A 16,265-nucleotide genomic window follows, 5' to 3' on the forward strand; every position below is an offset into this window, starting at 1 on the left:
TCAATAATATTATCATTGTTTCAATTTAAGATTTTTTAAAGTGAGAGTTGAGACGTCTACAGTTTACTCAATGGTTGGACGAACCTATTTAGAACGTATTGCAAGAATGCAACTCTTTACTCTAGTATGTTCATTATTTCGTCATAGTTTCCCGATCAAGTAAAATTTCTCGAAGCTCGGGAAAGTTATAGCTTGCGTAGTGAAAACACTATGATTAAGTACCTACTGCAAAGTGCGCTTGCTTATATTAAAATCATAGGAAGGTGTATATTTGCTTTGTAAGGTTACTAGCTTATGCTCGCGACTTCGTCCGCGTGGACAACATAAATTTAAAACCCCTATTTTTTCCTCTTAGGATTTGAATTTTCAAATATCCTTTCTTAGCGGATGCCTAGATGCCTACGTCATAATAGCTATCTGTATGCCAGATTTCAGCTCGATCCGTCCAGTGATTTGAGCTGTGCGTTGATAGATCAGTCAGTCTGTCAGTCAGTTTTTATTTTATATATACAAATTTAAATTAATACAAAATATGTACCTACTTAAGTAGGTACTATGTAATTTAAAAAAGTATTTTTAAATATTTTAGAATCATTGATTCTTTCACTGACCGGCGAAGAGCAACTTTCATATCAGCAGATAATGAAAAGTTAAGTTTTTAGAGCTGATCAAAGTGAAATAGACTTGACAACCTATTGTTCAGTGTTATATTATCGTATTAAGCGGATTATCTATATAAACAAAAGCACAAGGCGCGCGTCCGGTGTCGTCGCGGACGCTTCTCACAGCGTACGCGCATTTGTTAAGAGCGCGCTCGTTTTGCGAAAAAAACGAGGTTGTGAACGTATTGTTATTTTTTTTGTTATTCTGGGTATGTTGAATATGTTATAAAATATAAATGTATGTAATAAGTTTGCATTGTTTGTAAAAGTTGCATTATTTCGTAGTGTCCTAAAATCTTAACCTTTCTCTTTTTCTTTTTTTCTTCTTTCATCTTTTTATTTTATGTTATTAATGCAACTGTACTAAGTTAGTATGTATCATAATATATTTAATTATTCTTTATTTCTATTACATATCAGTTATTACTTTTCTAGATATTTTCTTTTATATACCTACGAGTACTGTTAGTAACCTCCGGCAGCGCAGTAATTTCAATAAATCCGACCTTATTTTCTTGTTTACATTATAAATGGAAACTCTGTTCGAAAATTCAGCTTTCTAGGTCCAAAGGTATTTGGGACGGACGCTGATGAGTCAGTCAGTGATTTAGTCAGGACTTTTCTTTTTAGCGTATGAGATTTATTATTATATCTACTAAACCTACTAAAACTTTAAGTACCTATATATTACGGGCTTATGCTCGCAAATTCGTCCGCGTGAACTACACACATTTCAAATTCCTATTTTACCCCCTTAGGGGCTGAATTTTCAAAAATCCTTTCTTAGCGGATGTCTACGTCATAATAGCTATCTGCATGCCAAACAGCCGGATCCGTCCAGTGGTTTGAGCTGTGCGATTATAGATCAGTCAGTCAGCTTTTCTTTTTTTATGTATTTAAGATATTCATAATCTTTAAAATGACTTTCTACATAAATATCTAAAAGTAAATAAAACAGAAACCTTGTATTTAAGTAATATCTAACTTTATACACCTATTTTTATAAAGTATTTCAGATATAATCGTAAAAGTCATTAAAAATCGTTTTCCCAAGATAAAGCGATGAATCTAACAAGCCGGGTCTCTATTGTATAAATAAATACCTATTGGTATTCATAAAAACCATAGTTCTGATTTCAAAGATGAACTTATGTTATGTAACAATTGTATTGAGTTATATTTTATTACGTCATATTAATGTCCGGTATTAGATAAGTAAATATTTTTTTCAAGTAATAGGGTATTCAAATATAAGGTAAGTAATTTTTTTTTCAGAACAAAGTGATATACTCTCATTACATCATGATAAGGGCTGCAGAGGTGAGTGAAAGTAGATCGTATTCTTAACTTGACGGTTAATTATTCCATAATTACCTACTAGGTCTAGTAATTTACATTATATACAAGAGGCAGTGACTGTAGCCTGTATACCTAAGGTAGCTGATTAGCTCTGTAGCTGCTTTTTCACTAGGCCTTACTAGTGTTGCTAATATAATCAATCGCATGCCTTACTTATCCGTCCAGCGATTATTTAGGTGTACCAAGTGGTTAATAATTAATATTAGTTAAAATCATTTACACTTTAGTCAAATTCAGAATAATGACGACTTTGAATCCAGAAAAAGTAGTTATATAAATAATTATATAATTATTCACATTCAAAATATTTTCTTTTTAGGGTTCCGTACCTCAAAAGGAAAAACGGAACCCTTATAGGATCACTTTGTTGTCTGTCTATCTGTCTGTCTGTCTGTCTGTCAAGAAACCTACAGGCTACTTCCCGTTGACCTAGAATCATGAAATTTGGCAGGTAGGTAGGTCTTATAGCTGACATTCGGGGAAAAATCTGAAAAACGTGAATTTATGGTTACATCACACAAAAAAATAATTGTGGGCATGAATTAATAATTAGTATATTCAATTTCGAACAATTTATGTAAGTAAAAACTAAATAGAGTAATTTTCATCTTTCAAATAAGTAGGAAAAACTGCAAGGATTCTGATCTTGTTTTGTAATATATCTAATACCTTTTACTTACTATGACCTACTGTATAAGGTAAATGCAGCTATATGTGACCCATCATATATATGCAGGTATAACCGATCCATTATTTTAATTTGCATTTTTTGCATTTGAAGCACAGCTGAAACCTGCGGTTTCTGTTCATTATTTGTTTATTTATCTAGTTTCACCTACATAATGGATTGTTAATTGGCTACGGGTACGACAGGTAGGTGGGTAGAAGCTAAATAAAAAGAAATATGTAAGTACATAATAACGTACATCCCCGCATAGCAAAGCGAGATCTCCGAGTGACCGAGTCTACATAGACAAATTTACATTTGCCCGTTTTGTCTGTCTGTCTGTTTAAAAGCTTTCTAAACATAATTACTTAAAATTCACAAAGTAACTTGATGGCTGATTGCAAAGCCGATACTAAATAAAAAGTTAGGTGTTATACCTACGTACGTAGGTAATGTTTGCACAAAGTAAAACAATTATTTGAAGCATTAACAAAAAATTATTAATTAATTTGGGATGTTTTATACTCTATAGCAAAATTGTTCGATGCTCTACAAGTCTACAGCAATAGTTATCTACCATTAAAATTTATTTGGACGCTTTTTCCCGCGACTTTGTCCGCGTGAATTTGAAATTTTTAAACACTTACCTTTGATTATTTTTCGTTTCTTTTGTTGTTGTTATAAGCCCTTTGATTGCACTGAATTATCTCAAGGGCATATTTTTCCTCGTACATATATGCAAACTATGGAACCAAACTCCTATCGGCGGTGTTCCCACTAGATTTCAAAATTGGGTTATTCAAGGGGCGGATGCTACAAAATGTTCATGGGCAGCCTGCCTGCTCATTTGCTCACTATTTATATAAAAAAAGGTAATCTAGAATCTAGATTACTTCTTGCATTGACGTCTGTTTACCTACCTACGAAAGTGCAAATGCCCAATAAAAATCGGTTTAGACGTTTCGAAGATTAGTCCGGGCAATTGATAGAAAAATTAATATTTGTAAATGGGCTTCGATTTCATAACGCACTTAATATACCTTAAATATAACCATATAAGTCTTATATATAAAATGATGGTCGACACCACATACAGACACTTTTTTCAAATTTTTTGTGATTTATCTAGGTAGGTACCTATAAATAGAAGATGTATAGATTAGATGTTTTGTAACATCTACATTAATATTTTTTGCGTTGACTAGGTATTGCTTATTTTGGGTTTTTCCGTTATTTCATTGTTACTTCTAACAAAATAATGATGATTATAGCCTCCCAAAAGGCAATTAGGGATACCTACGTGACGTAGGTACCTACCTATTAAAGTTTGCTAAATGGTACAAGCTACGTTTATGAATCGTGAAGACACGGTGTATTTTGCCCACAGCTTAGTAATAAGCTAAGCTGATTTCTAGTTCTATGATTTTTACATATTTATATATTTTTACTAGTACAATCTAATCAAAATTAAAGAATCGACTGTTAGGCGGTACGAAGTTCATCGGGTCAACTAGTCTCTATATAAAAAATGAATCGCTGAATGTGTTGTTAAGCGCAAAGTGACTATTAATAATGTGACTAGTATTAAGTACTATTAATACGAATCTTTTGTATAGTAAAATAGAAAAGTGTTGTTTTTAGACTTTTTCAGGCAATTTTTAAATTTTTCCCTCCGCACCTATAAGAACCACCCTCGTACTTCAAGGAATATTACCTATAAAAAAAGAATTAGCGAATTAGGTTCAGGTGTTCTCGAGATTTGTGCTTAGCAACACATTCAGCGATAAATTTTTATATACTTATAGAAAAAGAAGATTATTTAAATTATTATAAATCTATTAAATATACTTATTATAAATTATTCACGGTGCACCGCGAACTCATAATAATTTATAGTAATATGCGGACAATAATATCCGGATGCAAACCATGTCACAGAATATATTATAATAGTATTTTTTTCATGGATACCTACCGGATACCGGATAGTGATGTCATACTCAACATCTACCTACCTACAATTTGAACATACCTAGGCAGGAAAATCTCAGTTCTTCAAATTGTTGTTGAGAAAACCAGGTTTTTAGTATCGGTAACCAATACCTAAAAATATTGATACAATAAATTATTATGTGTCTATTTACCTTTTATCTAAAAAAAACTTTATCCTATAGCGACCAGTCTATTCATTTGTTTTGTTGCCTACCTATCTATTGATTACGCTCGCGCTCGCATCATAAATTCCGTATGAATATTAATATCAGAGATAGCTTGCATCCCGGAGCCGTATACATATTAAGTATTTATATGAGATAGTTTTATCCCGGAAAACTAAAAAAATCCCACGGGATTAAAAAAAATGAAAGCAGATAAAGTCGCGGGTATCATCTAGTAAATATAATAACACTAGCTGATGCCCGCGACTTATATAATATATTGTATTCCTGGAAATACAATACAATTTTTTGTGTAGGACAGTGATAAAATTATTGTGTTCTACACTTTATTCTCGATAGGAAAAAATTAAAATTCATTTGTTAAGTATTGAGAGTGGAGGACCCTCCAGTCCTACCATCTATTTTGTAGGACTCCGAGTTTATATTCCAATCATCTCAATGTTCAAAAAAATACTTACCTACTGTAATTCAGACAATTTCAACATCCCACCAAATCGACAAGTTAAGCACCTGCACAGTACAATAACTACCTCTATCCAGAATTTTCACAGAGTAAAACTTGGGCGACTCTTGAAACGGAATCTACTCACAAAAATCCAGCCTGTTAGGTATTAATCAGAAAAAAAAATCCCTTGGCGGCTGCTGGACTATAGTATAATTTCCTCGTCCAATGAAGCGTGTAAAAAGAACTTTATATATGTCTTCAGTGTGAATGCGTCCTAAAATTTAGTTAGCAAGTAAACTAATTGCCTGAGTTACAACAATGACAAGAATTATTAGTTCGGTATGCTGGTTGCGAAATAGGGAAATAATCAGCTGCCCTTTGTTTATAATTGTTGCTAATTTGTTTTAAAGTCTCCATTACAAGTATTTAGAAAATTACAGAACCTCGCCTCGCGTCCTTTGTGTATCCTCCGTGCTTAGTTATTTTAAGTAACAATTTCAAGCGTATGTCAAGCTGAGTTAGGTAAATTAACAAAAACCGCCGTGCGCCTCGGGTCCACTTCACTCTGTAGATATGCGTCGTCGCGCGTCGCGTCCGTCGGTCCGCCCAAACGGTGACGTCAGGCGAGTCCATATCTGCTGCTCGATTACGGGTGTACTACGTAGTAGTACATACAATTTCTTTGATTACGGTAGAATGTCAGCTGACAATGTCACGATCGCAACCACCTCTGATTGGTTGGCTACAATGCATTGTTGCAACAAGAGTCGCACAAATTCAGCCAATCACAACAATTAAGATTGTAATAATTATTGATGCAGGTTTTACGAAATCGACCTATAGGTCTACTGCAGCGAACGGCTCAACGAACAACTTTCATTTTCATTTAGTTTTCATTAAAAAAAATTACAGACATGCGCGTGTCCAATACGCGAAATCGGGCCCTCAATGACGGGCTCATGCTCCAGTCAGTTCGTCCTATTCATGAGCATCTTGGAGTCCTTTCTCAACGGCAGATGCGACCTCGCCGACCCCTGCAACCGTGTGACGGATATAGGCGTTCCAGACGACAGCTACGATTTTGTGGTTGTTGGAGGTGGTACCGCTGGATCTGTTGTCGCTGCAAGGCTCTCGGAAAATCCTCAGTGGAAGGTATGTTTTTGGATTCCTGAGATGGCAATGAGTTTGGAATCTTTATATGTGGCGACATAATATAAAGATTCAGAAGTATATCACTACCCATATTGTAAATAGGAAAGTGTGTTTGTTTGTTGGTTTGTTGGTTTATTGGTTTGTTGGGTTTGCCTTCAACCACGTCGCAATGGAGCAACGGATTGACGTGATTTTTTACATGGGTATAGCTGTTAAAGACCTGGAGAGTGACACAGGCTACTTTTTATCCCGGAAAATCAAAGAGTTCCCACGGGATTTTTAGAAGACCAAAATCAACGCGAACGAAGTCGCGGGCATCTGCTAGTGTAACATATTATGTGGCGTTAGCAGATTAACTAAAATTTTATCGAAGGCCTTCATTACTCCAATGCCATGTTTGGGTGGGACCTATGCTAAAATATAATGCGTTATGCTGTATTGGCACAGAATCCCTTAAGTTCATCTTGTTAGACCTAAATTGGTGCTACGCTAGCTCTGATATTAGAATGCAGCTTCAATATGTTGATAGGTATTTCTCACCGCATTCACAGATTCTTTTATGATAGTACTACATACACGTCCTTTAAAACATCAGAACAATAAGACAATTTAACAACAATCTGACCTTAACTTAACCATGGCTAATTTTATCAGCTAATCAGGCATGTCGGCTCAACCCATGGTTCCGTGGGTATTGATCACGTCAATGTCTACAATTTTGCATGAAGGTATTGTTTCTATACTTGGTAAATATACTATAGTATAGTGGTATTACCACAGCAAGTATAAAGAGAGAGTAGGTACTCCGACGCCTTTGATCTCGTGGTAAATGACGACCACGACGACCCTCAACATACAATAGGTACGCGATAGGCTCGAGAAGTTTTGCTTTGTCGGGCAGTAGGTAGAAAATAATTAAGGCCATTGTATTTCTATGTTTTAGGCTATGATTTCTCATAGATATTTTTTTTTTGACAAATTATTTTTATAAATCCAGGTGTTGCTGATAGAAGCTGGGGGAGATGAGCCAATACCATCGTCGGTGCCTGCTTGGGTGACTGCGTACTGGGGTCGAAAGGACACTGATTGGGATTACTCCACGGTGCCTCAAGAGAAAGCCTGCCTCGATAGCGGTGGTGTATGTTCCTGGCATAGAGGAAAGATGCTCGGTATGCTGCTCTCATCGATATAAATGACAAGATATGCTCAAGCGAACAAATTTTTTTACGGTTTTGGAACTAAATAAATCAGCGCCACGATACTAATGAACGACCCGTTTGAAATCCAGACGTCACTGAGGTTGCATTGCTGCTAATAGCACCACTGAGTCGTTGCCATTTTGTTTGTACAATGGCCCTGTCCATACGAAGTAACGTTCGAAGTCAATGGCTGCTCTATTTTTAAAATTCGTTAACAATTATTGTCAACTAGTTCTATTATTTATATATTATACCAAGTTATACACGCTGAAATTGTAATGGTTGTTTTCCCGAAGCGAAATGATTTTGTCGTGGTATTACAATCGATTCATAAATATAAAAACTAGCTGATGCCCGCGACTTCGTCTGCGTGGATTTACATTTTTTAAATCCTGCGGGAGCTCTTTGATTTTGTTCATTTGTTCTCTTGATCATCTGCATCTTGAAGAAACCTTCCCAACAGACCAGGCGGGGTGATTCGCTATCTCAGTGTCTAATATTGAATGATAGAGATAGCCCCCGAGCTCATTTGACATTGGTTGGGTCTACATCGCTGTTTTACCGAGTGATAGTAAAATATTTTTTCGTAGAAAACCTTCAATGAATTAAAAATAAATGTCAAATGAGCTTGGTGGTTATCATTCAATATTAGACTCAGCGAATCAGTAGGCTGAACCAATTTAGAAATTGCTCTCAGGAAACCTAATCTGTTCTTCTTCTTCACCAATGCACATTTTGGACTGCATATAATATGAGTTTGCCTATTTATTTACAGGTGGCTGTTCAGTTATCAACGGTATGATGTACATGCGTGGTAACCCCACCGATTACGACGGCTGGGCGGTTAACGGTGCAACTGGCTGGTCTTGGTTTGAAGTCTTACCATACTTCTTGAAGAGTGAAGACAACAGAGAGATTGGCAACGGTGTATCTGGACAGTATCATAACGTTGGTGGACCTTTGCCAGTGCAGCGGGTAAGTTTTTTACTAAGTATTATTAGAGTTATCCCTTATACCTTTTTAGTACCCTTGAACTTGTTTTACATTATTTTTTGCCCCAATCTCATAATCTCTGCCAGAATTAATGAGAATGGCTAAAAATTCTTTATTACACACCAAAATGAGAACAAAATACCTAAATACTTAATATCCAAAAAATAGGTAGCATGAAAAAAAGCCTTATTGCTGTAAGGACTCTCTTCCAGGCAACCCTTGGCTACAGGGGAATTGAGGTCAGCATAAAAACAGAACCTGGTTTCCAAGTTTGTTTAGGATGGTCATACTTCCTCTTTTCTCTGATCTCCAGCCAATACCTATACGGTAATAAATAGGTAGTATTGAATAAATGTGTCTTGTTCATACAATAGTAGGTATACACTATACACGTGAAGAATCTATAGGTAAATTATTAACTACTAAATTAGTATAATATATTTTTCTTTCAACCTTGTTAATGACACATTAAAAACTCGTATCTGCATCATTTACTATCTTGCGAAATCGTGGTAAAAACAAACCTGTTGCACAAAAAATAAAAAACAAAATTTGGTGAAAGACACATTAAGTACCTATTTCGATTCTTGTCCGACCAAACTTTCTGAATCTAATTAGTGACCGTGAAAGTGACACTAAATTTCTTTCGTGCATAAATGTATACGTAGTATGTATTCTTCCCAATCACGTCACGGATGGTCTGGTAAAATAAAATATAAGGTGGAATACAGAAAAGTAAAACCAGCGTTTACCTACTCTATATTGTTGCAGTTCAACTACGCACCAAGATTCGCCCATGATGTGGTATCTGCCGGCATTGAAATGGGCTACCCACCTACTAGTGATCTCAACGGAGAAACAGGAACTGGCTTCACTATCGCGCAGACACTTAACGAGTGAGTGTAGCTTGAACTTGAACACATCGGTGTGGCTCTTGGATTTAATGTGACAAAAAAATAATGATGATTCTATTGCTGGATTTTCACTATTGTTACAAGTGTAGTCTAAACCAATGAGTCATGATATATCCCAAAATTCGTGCTCTAAAATTTAATTTTAAATTATTCATGTACTTATCTATATATAAAAGGAAAAGCTGACTGACTGAATGACTGACTGGTTGACTGATCTATCAACGCACAGCTCAAACAACAGGCTGAAATTCGACATGCAGATAGCTATTCTGACGTAGACATCCGCTAAGAGAAGATTTTTGAAAATTCTACCCCTATGGGGCTAAAAGAGGGGTTTGAAATTTATATATACTATATACGGACGAAGTCGCGGGAATAAGTTAGTTACTTATATAAATATATAAACAAAGGAAAGGTGACTGACTGACTGATCTATTAACGCATAGCTCAAACTACTGGACTGAAATTTGGCATTATGACGTATTATGACGTAGGCATCCACTAAGAAAGGATTTTTGAAAATTCAACCCCTAAGAAGGTGAAATAGGGGCTTGAAATTTGTGTAGTCTACGCGGACGAAGTCGCGAGCATAAGCTAGTATATTCATAATTTTTTTTAAAATTACAGCAATGGTTCGAGATACAGCACAGCACGAGCGTATCTTCGTCCAGCATCCAAGCGAGAAAACTTACACATTTTACTGAACGCGGAAGGTTCAAGAGTTATAGTTGACCCGATCACCAAGAAGGTGACTGGCATGGAATATATCAAGGACGGCCAAAAGAACATAGTGGGAGTCAATAAAGAAGTAAGTCTAGAATATGTTCTTCCATATCCATTGTGCTTTAGCTTCTGGGGCAATAGGGTACGCTGTGGTCTTATACAAGTTAGAAGTCCTAAACTAGGCTCGGCTTTGGTCTAGTTGGTTTTGAGAGGTTTTGGCCGTAGCTAATTAACACTTGCCAATTTTTTTATTTTTTTTAAAGATTATATTTTATTAGCCATGTTAAATGACTAATATTCCCCTTTGCTCTCCAACTAAGCGTAAAGCTTGTGCTAGAAGTAAGTACGACAATAGTGCAACGGGCGGGGTTAGAACCGTCGACCTTTCGGTTTTCAGTCCACTCCTTTACCGGTTGAGCTATTGAGGCTCTGCAATAATGCCACAGTTCCAGCAGTAACAACTAACAAGTTATTTATTAAGCAATCCGGTACGGTGCCACGTAAAAACTGTATAGCGGGTTTAATAAATTTCGTAAAGTAGGTAAGTATTTCGTCCTTTCCAGTTTCCACACTCTCAACTAAGGATGTATCGCTAGAACTTGCCTTTGCATAACCATCGCATTGCAGACAAAGGCTAGCTATAGCTTTTGTAATCGAATAATAACACTTTTACTCCACTTTTATCCATTAATGTTCTTCCTTCACAGGTGGTTTTATCTGGGGGAGCAATAAATTCCCCACAAATTCTCCTGCTCTCTGGTATTGGACCAAAGGATACTCTAGAACAATTTAATATTCCTGTAATCACGGATTTGCCAGGAGTAGGACAGAATCTTCACAATCATGTGGGGGTAGAATTAGAGTTCACGCTTACAAAAGAACCTGACGTGGCCGAACTGTCTTGGGAAAGTGCTATGGAATACATGCTGAAAAGGCAGGGGCCTCTCTCTGGTACTGGGTTGTCGCAGGTATGTCTGAACATATTATAATTTTTTAGGCTGTCTATTGCAGAAGTATTTACTTACGTTAGTATATGAGCTGCAGAACCCCGGCGACGTGTTTTGAAAAAACAGTCGTAAAGTCAAATTCTTATTTTTATGTCAATTTATCTAAGGCCGTTTATAGTTAGGTATCGTAGCCCGCAGTAAGTGGCGCAGACGGACACTTGACACAGGGCACGGATGAAAAATAGGTACCTGCCTACTTCTATTTGAAACGCTCGTACGTCGTTAAAAGTAAGTTTATATGTTTCTTGTAGGGATTTTTACCCTCCGCGGTCTTGTGCCTTTTGTATCCACCGTCTCCATGCGATTAATTGTGAATCTGTCAGCTAGTGTGGCATGTACGGTCTAATTAAATCTCTAATTATGTCTTTCGTAAATTCAATTGTGATTTGTATGCATAGCTAACGGGTAAAGTGAACTCACGCTTGGCAGCCGCGGGTGGAAGGAATCCAGATGTGCAGTTCTTCTTCGGCGGCTACTCTGCCGCTTGTGGGGATGGCTCAGTTGGAGATGCTGAGACTCTTTCTGACGAGAGCAACAAAAGAACTCTTAGGTTAGTATGTAATTTTGAGGCGTTTCTTTGAACTGTACTTACTCAATATTGTTTTACGCGATCCTATTTTTTGAATAATCAAATGTGAAAGAAAGTAGAAAGGTCTGCACTGGGTTGAAAGTTGTGTGATAAAAGGAAGTCGGTTTGTTAAATAAGATTTGCTTGTATGTATAACTTGTAGGTTTGACCGGGCACAATTAAATATCGTGTACAATTCTCGACTGGAGAGTTTGGAAAATCTAAATATAACAAAAACGGGCCGAATTGAGAACCACCTCCTTTTTGCAAGTGTGTTAGAAAAAGCTGACTGACTGACTGACTGTCTGACTGACTGACTGGCTGACAAAAACCAACCTACTGGATGGATCTTGCTGAAATTTGGCATGCAGATATCTATGACGTAGACATCCGGTAAGAAAGGGTTTATGAAAATTTAACCCCTAATGGGGTAAAATACGGGTTTGGAATTTGTGTAGTCCACGCGGACGAAGACGCGAGCATAAGCTAATCTATAATATAAAAATGAATCACTAAATGTGTTGCTCATCGCAAATCTTGAGAACAGCTGAACCGATTTTGCTAATTCTTTTTTTATAATATTGCTTGAAGTACGAGGATGGTTCTTACGGAGAGAAAAATTTAAAAAATTAGAATCGACTGTTAGGCGGAACGAAGTTCGCCAGGGCAGCTAGTGATTTATAAAACTGTCTCCGGTCAGATCTAATATACGGCTATGGCCGCAGTGCCATAACATCCAATCAGCAAAGCCGTACCGCTATAGAGTTAAGTTTTCCAGTACGATGCTGCCCGGCACCATAACGAAATCTCAGGCAAACTTTTTACTTGTTATCGAATAAGTATAAAAAGAAAAATAGAGTTGGCCTGATGTGTAATTATGTGACGCAATGTTTCTCATAACAGCAATAATTTATTCAACAGTATATCCGCCATAGCTCTGCAGCCTCGGAGCCGCGGCTACCTCACGCTGGAGTCCACAGACCCGCAGCAGCCTCCGAAGCTGCAACCGAACTACTTCCTCGACGAGCATGAGCTGGACGTCATTGTAGATGCCGCGAAAATTGCTTACCGTCTCGCCAATACTACGGTATGCTTGCTTGAACTAATGTGGTCCTCTGAAAATTGTGAAGGAAAACATCGTGAGGGAACCTACCTGCCGAAGTTGTTCATAATGTCTTCAAAGGTGTGTGAAGTCTGCTATTCCGTACTTGCTCAGCGTGGTGCACTGTGACTTAAATCATTTTAATTCTAAGAGGAGGTCCTGAGTCCTGACAGGAGGCTCGCAGTAGTGGGCCCACTATTATAGACAGAATGATTGCTGTCATCATTTTTGGGTTTCCAAATCTTTATTATCAGCCTATTAATATTCCGTTGCTGGATAAAGGGCTCCTTTCTTTTAGAACGAGTATAGAATAAACCCTCCTCCACAAAGTTCAAGTTAGGGTTGGCACAACAAGCTAGATTGATCAAGACTTGAACGTTCAACCTAGCGGTGAGCACCTGCGCTTTATGATTCTAGGGCCTAAGTCATTAAAGATTTTTTTTAGTAGACGTAGCTAATTAATTCAAAAGGAGACTATTTTATTATACCTACTTACTAACCAATCTGGCAATCCAGCAATTCTATAGCACCAGTGTCTCTGACACCAGGCCCATTATTGATCACTTGAACGTTGTATATTTTTGTAAACTTTTTTTGTGTAGGGACTTCTAAAAAACCTATCCTATTTATTACTTATCTAATCTTTGTAGATTTTACGCGAGAAATATGGCATGCAACCAACAGAAGGCTATGGTTCTGAATGCCCCGGCGGTGGGCTCAACCCCACTGACGAGTTCTTCAAGTGTTTGGCCAAATTGCACACCGCTGCGGAGAACCATCAGGTTGGCACGTGCAAGATGGGAGCTGCGGATGATCCCATGGCTGTAGTTGATCCGCAACTCAAGGTTTACGGCATTGATGGTGAGTTGTTGGTGATGGTGATACGTAGCTTACGTATGCGTAACAAGGGGAGAGCATTAAACATCTAGGTAGCAGAATAAAATTTAATTGTGGACTTTAAAATTGGGATTATTTTGTGCTTGTAATACTTTTATGGCGGAAATCACAACTTGACAAATCTAGCTGATCACAGCGTTGGATACATGAGTAGATCTGTAGCATTGGGTGTAAAGTGGTGAGCCCTATTTTATGGTGTTATAGTTTCTGGTATAACCTCACCTAATATTTCCAGGTCTTCGTGTGGCAGATGCATCAATAATACCTACTGTGGTATCTGGTAACACTGCAGGCCCGGTTGTGATGATTGGCGAACGTGCCGCGGAGTTTGTTATCACCAAATATCAGGAGCAGCTAAGGGACTTGTATGGCGAAAACACACCATCATTGGCTAGTGATAGCGATTATTCTGCGTCCAATGATAGGTTTGTAACTTGACTGTCAAAATAAACGTCCGTTTATGCGAGACCGTAGCTTCCTTTAGAGCGTTTTTGAGCAAAATTAGGCATACTTCCTCTTGTACAAAATAACAAAATAACTTACCTATATCTTTCTTCCTCCAAAGCAGTTCCCGTACTTACACGTTGTATTTTATAAACCTTTTCAGGTGGAACAACAACGATTCAGACAACGTCAAGTGGGACAAGCGTTGGAAACCCTGGGACAAGCACTGGGACGACTCACAATGGGACAAGCCACATGACCACCCTAATCAGCACGTCGAATGGCACACGAAAAAAAACACCAACCAGAGGTCACAGCATTCCAGATAAAATAGTCTGGATTATATAATTTTTAGTTTCATGTTCAATTTTATTTTATACCTATACCTACTCATTATAAGAATCCTCATAGGAAACCTTAGGGCCACTCAGCAAGCTTTGCTTGGTGTTTCTCTACGTGATCACCAGAAATGAGGAGATCCGTAGGAGAACCAGAGTAACCGACATAGCTCAGCGAGTTGAGAGGCTATAAAGTTTAGTGGCAATGGGTAGTGCACAGGTAGAGCACATACATATAGTATGTACGCGGCAGGTCGAAATTGTAATCGGGGAGGGAATGCCCCGCACACCCGCACAGCCCCCGCGCTAAAGCGGTGTGGGCGAGCGCGGGCGACGTGCGGATGTGCGGGGCCTCCCCCCGCCTCATACCCCAACTGCCATCTCAACCTGTCGCGGACGTCTTAGTTCAAAAAACTGATAGGTAGTCATTTTGGTTCCAAGGTGTTAGAATGGCGACCGACGGAAAGCACTTTTGATTTGCGTTGATTTTAAACAGCAGGAACTACAAGAGCCGTCCACAGAGGTAACAAAATATGGTAATGTTTCTGACTATCATTGGCTAACGTACCTATTTCCTGAAAAATGCGTTACCAACGAGTTGCGGCTCGTAATAATCTTTGTGATGATACTTAGCAAATGTATGCAGCGTAAATATTGCTATAGATTTTCCGCAAGAAAAAGCCAGACACTAGTAAGTACATACTCTTAATATCGGCCAAGTGCAAGTCGGACTCACACACGAAGGGTTTTGTACCATCGTACAAGAAATAACACTGTTTAATTATACTTATAATATCTAAACATATAAAAAGAAAACGGTAAAGTCATTACGTATGAAGGTACCTAAGTATATTCAGCTTTGTCATGCAACCAAACCTAAGCATAATAATTGATAATACCACATAATACACAATACACAAAACGTTTAAACAATAACCATAATTCCATAAAATTCGTTAATTGTTTTAGGACTTCATGGCAGTAATATAAGAAAAACGAGATAATGAAATACCTAATTATGTAAGAAAACAATTCAGAAGATTATGTTAAGTGCCTGAATTCCCAATTGCAGTAATAAACCAAAATAAACATAATTAATTTCGGCTTAACTATTCTGACAAAATAGGCACAATGTGCGACAGGTCCCAAATTTATCCATCCAGGAAGCTGTGATAGCCCAGTGATTAAGAAGTCCGCCTCCTATTCAGAGGTCGGGGGTTCGATCCCGGGCGCGCACCGCTAACTGTTCAGAGTTATGTGCGTTTTAATTAATTAAATATCACTTGCTTTAACGGTGAAGGAAAACATCGTGAGGAAACCTGAAAACCTGTGAGTTCTTCATAATGCTCTCAAAGGTGTGTGAAGTCTGCCAATCCGCACTTGACCAGCGTGGTAGACTATGGTCTCGTCCTCCCTCGCCGTCGCGTCGTCATGGCCGGCCTAAACCTCGTCTCATTCTGAGACGAAATTCGTGATCTTTAGTGAGCCGGCGCGCCGGTATGCCGCGGCGATAGGTTGATCATGATGACTATAGCACAGACTATAGTATTAAAAAATGTGAAAGTGTGTCTATCTGTCTGCTAGCACCTAGATTTTCACGGCCCATCCATTTAACCGA

At 37.9% G+C, this 16,265-nt stretch overlaps 1 protein-coding gene across 1 annotated transcript; it reads left to right on the forward strand.

Annotated features, from left to right (window-relative positions):
* The first annotated feature begins 764 nt into the window (after positions 1–764).
* Positions 765–14,669, forward strand: LOC117984880 (glucose dehydrogenase [FAD, quinone]-like). The gene is made up of 13 exons (XM_034971543.2): positions 765–871; positions 1,938–1,982; positions 6,223–6,462; positions 7,460–7,631; positions 8,437–8,636; positions 9,426–9,550; positions 10,196–10,376; positions 10,999–11,259; positions 11,697–11,848; positions 12,788–12,953; positions 13,619–13,829; positions 14,101–14,290; positions 14,473–14,669. The coding sequence occupies exons 2-13, from the start codon at positions 1,965–1,967 to the stop codon at positions 14,636–14,638; spliced, it is 2,082 nt and encodes a 693-aa protein (XP_034827434.1). The 5' UTR covers positions 765–871; positions 1,938–1,964; the 3' UTR covers positions 14,639–14,669.
* The last annotated feature ends 1,596 nt before the right edge of the window (positions 14,670–16,265 follow it).

The sequence above is a fragment of the Maniola hyperantus genome, chromosome 9 (genome assembly GCF_902806685.2).
Source record: "Maniola hyperantus chromosome 9, iAphHyp1.2, whole genome shotgun sequence".
Lineage (NCBI taxonomy): Eukaryota > Metazoa > Arthropoda > Insecta > Lepidoptera > Nymphalidae > Maniola > Maniola hyperantus.